Source organism: Crocuta crocuta, unplaced genomic scaffold (genome assembly GCF_008692635.1).
Source record: "Crocuta crocuta isolate KB4526 unplaced genomic scaffold, BGI_CrCroc_1.0 scaffold111, whole genome shotgun sequence".
Taxonomy (NCBI): domain Eukaryota; kingdom Metazoa; phylum Chordata; class Mammalia; order Carnivora; family Hyaenidae; genus Crocuta; species Crocuta crocuta.
Window position 1 is genome coordinate 3,163,759 of NW_027527611.1, and position 7,664 is coordinate 3,171,422.

Here is a 7,664-nt window from a genome sequence, read left to right on the forward strand (position 1 = left end):
CCCCCGCCTCCCCCTGCCGCGGCCCCTGCTGGGTCTCCAGCCTCCACCCTTCTGCTCTGCGAGGGGCCCCACCCAAGCCCCCAGCCTGGGTGTCCGGCCAGCACGTGCCCCTGCCTCCCCCCAAGCGTCACAGCTCACGCCCGGTCACCAGGCTCCTCCAGGGACGCAGGCCCCACATCCGGTTGGCCGGCGATGCCGTGGGCTCTCACTGCACAGCCGACCCGAACCCACCACCCGTCCGACGGCCTCTTTCAGCCAGAGAATGAGCAAAGCCCCGGCCTCCTGCCCCTGATGCTTCACTCCGGACTCAACCTGACAGCTGGGGTCTTGCTCATGCCTTGGCTCCACTCTGCACTGGGGCCGACACCACCGCCAGGAGGCCCTCCATCCTGCCTGTCCACACCCAGCACCCGACACACTCCATCGCCGCACATTTGTCCCCGGCCGCAAGAAGGTCCCTCCTTCTCTGCCGGCTGCTGCCCACCGCGTACACGGCGTGTCCACGTCCTCACCTCGGCTTCGGCCCCCCGTGGGGACATGGAGCCCAGGCGGGTGTCTGAGTGCAGACAGGAGCGAAGAGGAGCTCCAGCAGCCAGCTCCTCCTGGACCCGGCTCGGTGACGGAGCTCCCGGACGCGACGATGAGCTCGCGGTCCCCACCACTCCCCCGACCGCAGCGGCGCCTCCCTGCCTCGGGCGCTGTCCTTTCCCCTGATGGGACGTCTGGGCTCTGGGGCTGCGGCCGAGCGCCTGGGTGGGACCGGCATTACGGCTACTTCGACGATCCCTCAGAGAAGTCGGCAGGGCCCCTCGCCTTCATTCCACGCAACACGTGTCCCCAGCGCCTGTTCGGGGTGTGCGGGGTGGGGGGGAGGGGTGCGTTCCGGAAAGCACCCCGGTTGTCTGAGGTTCAGGGTCTGCACGCGCGTGTGGCCTAGCGTCTCCACGCAGCCCATTTCCAGCTACTAACAAGAAGTCACCTGACAGCTGCTGTGGAGCGGGCACCCGAGGTCGCGTGAGTGCTCAGGAGAAACCCCCCGAATCCACCTTTCTTCAAGGTGCTCAGGGGGCAGGAAAATTTACCTTCCGGAAATGAGTGGGGGTTGGGGGCAGGAAGAAAGGAAGGGGCAATTTTATCTGACGGTACACGGGCCCAGGAAACACCGGTTCACAGCTCACCGATCTGGAAAATCAGACTGTACGGGCTTTTCTGCATCTGTCATGCCAATTATTAGTATTAGTTTTTAAATTTATTGATTTATTTTTGAGTGAGGGAGGGGCAGAGAGAGACAGATGCCAAGCAGGCTCTGCCCTGTCAGCACAGAGCCCAGCGCGGGGCTCGAACTCCGGAACTGTGAGACCATGACCTGAGCCGAAGCCAAGAGTCGAGGCTGAGCCGACCGCGCCCCCAGGCGCCCCTGACGTGTGCATGAGTTTTACAGCCAGCAGGGACACGAGAAGCACGCTCCTCTGTTCTCCCAGCGGCTCGTGCGGCCCCCTAGTTTCTGAGTCTTCACTGCCCTGGGGGAGCGTGGGTCTGTGGACGCGAGTGTGGGCGCCGGCGCGGCGGCTGCGTGCTCAGTACCTACCGGGCGGCAGCGTGCAGCGTTCCGGGAACGTTTCGAGGGCTCGCTTCAGTCCTTCTGTGTCTTGCAGGAGTAAGAGCCGTTTCATGTGATCCAGCAGGAGCGCATCTGAGGGGGCCAGGCCGCGACTGTCGAGATGCTGGAAAAGCCCCTGGGCGGCTTGCCGGAGGAGCGCCGAGCCCGCATCCCTGCAGAGACCTAAACAGAGCCAGGACCGCTTAGAAACACATCTTCCGTTTATTCTTGCGGACGGAAGGCAAGCTCTCGCCTCCTACGAAAGCTCCAAGCGTAACGCGGTTCTACTTAGAGCGAGCCGCCGGGGATGCGCTGGGCCGGAGCCAGCATCAGAGCAGAGCACTGACCCGTAAGCGAGCGACTCGCTGAAGGGCAGAGGGGGCCGGCGTCCCTGCGCACGGATCTCCCGCAACACCTTCCAGACACGCAGCTGGGCCACGGGGACACGGCCGAGCTCTGCAAAGTGGCCGAGGGCCCGAGAGCAAAGGCCCCCCATGTGTCAGACCCCACCGCCCCTGGGGGTCCTTTCTCGCGGTCACTGATTTTCACAGTCTGAGCGCACCGTGCTTTGGGCGTGCTGTCTCCACCTGAATCCTGCTTCAATTCACACAGCTTTGAGTCGACGACTCGACACACGTTGAAGGGCTCTTGACTGTCACACCTGGACACGAGCCCCGTGCCCTGGCCTGGACTCCAACCACACTGTCCCTTGTCCTGGGTACAGCGCCTGTGCGCTCCTGTCTGCCCTCCCCCCTTCCGGACGCCCCCGGCCCGCTTCCACCACTACTTCTCTCGTGCTGAACCCAAGCTGCTGTTTACACCCAGCGCGAAGTTCTTGACTTCAGTTATTCTGTTCCTCGGAATTTCCGTGTGCTTATCCTAACAGACTGAGATTATCTGGTGAAATTCTCTAATTCCTCACTGTTTTTCTCCATCTCCCCCTATTTTTGTGAGCACCTTAATCAAGCCCTTTGTATTCCCTGCTGGTAACATCAATGTCCTCCACAGCTGTGGACGCGCCCCGCTTGCCTCTCGTGTTCTGGCCTGGGCTCCCGTCCCCTGCCCTGCCCACCGCTGCTCCAAGCCTGTGGCCCTGGCGCTCCAGCGGCCAGCCCCGGTCACTCTCGTCAGCACCTCAAAACTGCCAAGACGTCTTTGCTCCTCGCTCCCCTCGGCGTGGAGTCTGGAAGATTCTGAGACCAACAGAGCTCGTGGTCCTCCTCCTCCCCTTTCTCAGCAGACCCTACGTGCAGACCCGGCAGACTGCCTGGAGGAAAGGGTGGCTGCGGAATGCTGCCTCGGCCCTCGCGTGCTGCCATGTCCTCTAGGACCTGTCCCCTGAGGTGCTTGTCCCCAGAACCTGGCGCACGCCCTGTGCCCCGGCTCCGTGGCAGGGCCGGCTGCCCGCCGCACGCCGTCCTGCACACGGGACTGTCCCAGGCGGACAGCTCCACAGCCTCCTGCCCTGCGCCGTGTCCCGTCGTCCCGTGAGCGTCACTTGGACGTTTGTGAAGCATGTGTTCAGCCTGTGAACACAAAGTGCTGAGAGACGTGCTCACGTGGACACGGTCACGCGGGTCTGGGGACAACGGCCCTTCCGCGCTGTGTCAGTCAGTCCCCGGCCTCCCGGATCGGCGCACAGCCAGTCTCCCTCCGCCCCGCGCGCGGCACTGGTTCTCCGCCACGGGGCGCGCCATCCACCCCCGGGCCGACCCAGGGTGGGAACGGTCCACGCTGAGTGCTCTGTCCCGGGCGTGCACGCGGCGGCTCTGCGCCCGCACCTGCCCCTTCCTGGTCCCGAGGTCGGTAACCCCCAAAGCTCCTGCCAAGGAATCGCCTCCCGCGAGAACAAAGCTGCTCTGGCCCTTCACCCCCTAGAGCAACAGGTCGCTGCTCAGAGCTGCTCGCCGAGAATCCCGAATCAGCCAAGCGGCCCCAGAGGAGCCGGCCCCCCGCGGCCTCCCTGCCGGCCGAGGGGGGCGGGCGGGACTCGCCTTCTCTTCGGAAGCAGCGCCGAGAGCGCCCCCCGCCCTGCAGCCGGCCGTTCGGGGACTCGTTCGGGGACTCGGGCCGGCGCGGCCTCAGCCCTGCCGGGGGCTGTGCCCTTTGCCTCGCGCGGACGAGGCCACGCTCCAGCTCTGGGGAGGGAACTTAAATGTTCTCATTTTTGCCTCAAAACTCACGATTTATTTTGACTACTGAATATCTTAATAAGTTTTGTATTTTAAACATTGAAATTTTGTACTGTATTTGTTTGCTTTTCCCAATAAGTGGATGCCATTACTCAAAAGAACAGTAAAAAACATACCGTCATAAAAGTAAATTTCTTGTGTTGATTTTAGAAAACTTAGGATCCCAGCTGCCTTTTCATTGGTACTTGTAACATCTTCCTCACTGTTGTCTTCACGGTTTTCCTCACCGCTGTCCTCCGCGCGGGCGTCCGCGCCACGCTGCCGAACGGCGTCCACACAGCCCTCCGCGCGGGCGTCCGCGCCACGCTGCCGAACGGCGTCCACACAGCCCTCCGCATCACTTTCGTGCTCGGTGTCCTGCTCGCCGCCGCTCTGCTCAGGCTGGTACAGGAAGCTGACGCCAGAAGCCTTTGTGAGCAAGCCGGCTGCTTTCTTCCTTTTAATTTGCTGTTTCTTTTTCAGTTTCCTTTTTTTATTTTTGCTGATTGTGGGACCATCTGTGCGCTGTGGTTGCAATTTTTCTTGCAAAAGACTCTGCTGTTTCTCTAATTCTTCTTGTTCTCCATGAATATTAGTGGGATTTTTAAAATTTTTCTTTGATTTATGCTTCCTAGCTCTTCTTCTCTTTGGTTGATTGTGAGGATCCTGATCTACAAAAACAAAGATTCAAATGCAACCACTTTCTGTACAATGGAACAGTAACAAACAGATTAGCATAAATAAGTTTTCCCTTAGAATCTTGCAAATTCAGTAGAAAAAGAATTTAAAATATTTACTTCAGTGATTCCCACCTTTATCTCAACTAATTACGTGATCAAGGAACCTGGGACTTACCGTTAAATAAATGAACAGCTGAGTGCCCTTCTAGAAGGGTCCTATATAGATGCAGACACACGCACACTGACCGTTGCTACAATTATGACAAATGGTGAGGTTGGGAGTAAAGTTTCAGTATTGTGGCCTTGGGACAAAAACATTAATTCTTTTTACTATTTTTTAAGTTTACTTTGGTGCCTTCTAAGAGTTCACCAGACGTGAGAATAAACAATAGATAATGGCACTTGCCCGTGGGAATCAGCAAGTTTGGGCCCTTGGTCTGCAGAAATGGGCTGGCGGTGAGGAGAGCGCTAACAACTGGGTCTCTGTCTGGAAGCGCCCCGATGGCGGACACGGCCACTGAGCGGAAATCGTGACCCTGGAAATCCTGGATACGTGGAGCCCACAAGTGCACACCGACCGCGTCGCGGCCAGCCAAGGACCCTGCAGACCTTGCCTCAGCAGACCCGGGACCGCAACGCTGGCCAGAGAGTCTCATTTTCAGCAAGTTCTCGTCAGATCTGTCCGAGCAGCACCGCACCGCCCACAACAGATTACGGTGGGAAGTGACGCTGTGTGTGAAGCTGGCGAGACACCGGGCACAAGAGCCAACTTTACTGTGCTGAAGTCTGCTGTAACCATAGCACGATTAGTATACTGAATACAAATCTCTTTCTCCACTTTCTACTCAGGGCTTCCTTTCTGCCCTCTGAGCTTGGGCAGAAAATGTCTAATTCGTGCTCCATGTGGTGATGCCTCAGGTGGCTTTCCTACGTGACCCAGCGCGGGGCTCCCGGCAGCCCTCTGACGACACGAGGGATACGAACCGGCAGGTGGTGGCACCGTGGGCACCCCAACAGTGCAGCCACTCCCTGTGGCGCTCCGGACACTGGGGTCCACTGCGCAGCCTGCAACCCGCTTCTCGGCCGGGCGGCCGCAGAGCGCTGCTCCCTGAAAGCGTCTGCTCAGGTGAGCGTGAGCCCCCTCTCTCTCAGGTGACACAGATGCCCCGCCCTGCCAGCTTTGTGCCATTGTGAGACTGGATGCCGTGTTCTGGAGATGGGAGAAAAAAATGCTAAATTCTGAATGACAGTTTCTCTTCTTTCTCTTGAGATACACGATGGCCACACCTGCTAAATCCAGTGTGACCTTGAGCTTGGCATGGAGCCAAAGTCACTCCCTGTGAAATCATGACACAAGACGGCCGCCCAGTCCCGTGATCAGTGTGTGTTTTCTCTCCTCTATCACCAGGGAGTAACCGAACACGGTATTTTTCTATTCTGTTTGATGTAAACGCTGCTTATGGAATTCCTTGTTTGTTGTTGTTGTTTTGTTTTTTTTTCATATTTTTATTTCCCAGGTCCAGTTGAATGAACTAACTAATTAACTAACTAACATTCTCCTCACAGTTGTCTATTCAAAATATGCGTGCTTGCCCTTCATTAATCTGGAGAAAAGTAACCCATTCTGTGTTTTATCGTCTTATGGTCTCAAAGGAGTGCTGCCTGGGGGGCCGCAGGGCAGGGCATTAGGGGCACCCTCACCGTCCGCTGTGCTGCGCCCAGAGCTTGTCACTGATTCCCTCGGGTCTTGGTGAAGCCACATGTGTACCTGGTGGCTTAGTTCTCATTCTGGGTGCTGAGCACACGCGTGCCCGTGGTCCCGTGTTAACAGTATGAAATAGGAACGAAGAAGCTGTGAAATGATCAGTACATCACACTTTACACACACACAGGTGTGTAATGTGTGCACACACTTTTAAAAAGGAAAAGTAGGCACATCACAATACTGTGAGTCCACACCCAGAACGTGAACGGTGCTACCTTGGGAGGTGCGAGCATGGGCTGGTTTTTCCTGCCGTACTTTCCCGATTTCCAACTTTAGGGCAACGAGTAGATACTGTTTTTGTCACACACACAAAAAAAATAACTCATTTTAAATTTGATGAGATTATAACATTTCAAGATATATAGGATGCCAGTAAATTCTACTTAAATGGGAATTTATACTCTTGAGTGTATCAGGAAAAAAGAGAGCTATAAACCGATGATGTAAACACCTGAAGAAGCTAGAAAAACAGCAAATTAAACACCACAAATGTAGAAGAAACACCCAGATGAGCAGAAGATAGAGAGCACAACGCACAGCCCAGCTGGCAAGTCTGGGTGAGAAGGGCAGGGAGGGGTCAGTGAGGGTGTACCTGCACCGCTAACGAGCGAACGAGGCTATGCAACTAACAACTTTATGAAATGGAGAATCCTCAGAAAAGCATAATTTACCAACATGGACACGTGAAGAAACAGAATTTTCTCTCTCTGTTTAAAAAATCTAACTTTAGTTAAACATAATCCCACAAAAGCACTTCAGGTCTAGGTGGGTTCACCTAGTAAGCACATAAGGAGAAAAGGGACCCCCAGCGTACACAGACGTTTCCAAAGCACAGGCAGTGACACTGTCCTCACTCCAGACCCTGACGGGGACCTTCGGACAGAGGCGGGTGTGGGCGGTCCCTCCCATAACCCTGCACAAAGCATTACTAACAGACTCCAGGGATACGCCGTTAACAGGGTGCCTGGACGGCTCAGTAGGTTAAGTGTCCGACTTCGGCTCAGGTCATGATCTTGTGGTTCAGGGGTTCAAGCCCCGCGTCGGGCTCTGTGCTGACAGCTCGGAGCCTGGAGCTGCTTCAGATTCTGTGTCTCCTTCTCTCTCTGTGTCTCTGTGTCTTCGTCTCAGGACCCTTGCACTGCCCCAAACACAGCGACGGCACAACACGGACTCGCACATGGGACCCGTGAGTGATTCCCACGCACAGTGACCTGGGCTTCGGGGAGGACGGATGGAGGTGGGAGGAAGGGCCGAGGGGAGGAAGGCGCAGAAGGAGAAGAGGTCTGATGACCCCAAGCTCTGTTTTGTTTTCATTCTGTTCCAGGTCTGCTGAGGCACAGCCGACAAACGACAATCGCATATCATGGAAGGCGCGCCACGTCCAGAGTCGATGCGCGCACGCCGCACGTGCAGGCCTGCCCTGGCGCAGGGCAGGGGCACACAGCCCC

General features: G+C 56.7%; 1 protein-coding gene across 2 annotated transcripts in view; it reads right to left on the bottom strand.

Annotated features, from left to right (window-relative positions):
* The window catches only part of ERICH1 (glutamate rich 1), a 39,569-nt gene that overhangs the window by 2,656 nt on the left and 29,249 nt on the right, over window positions 1–7,664 (bottom strand). For both annotated transcript variants that reach the window (XM_077771623.1, XM_077771627.1), the window contains exons 4-5: window positions 3,909–4,442; window positions 1,589–1,783 (exon numbers count right to left, since the gene is read on the bottom strand). In XM_077771623.1, the coding sequence (XP_077627749.1) occupies window positions 1,589–1,783; window positions 3,909–4,442 (729 nt within the window). The remainder of the gene's footprint in view (window positions 1–1,588; window positions 1,784–3,908; window positions 4,443–7,664) is intronic.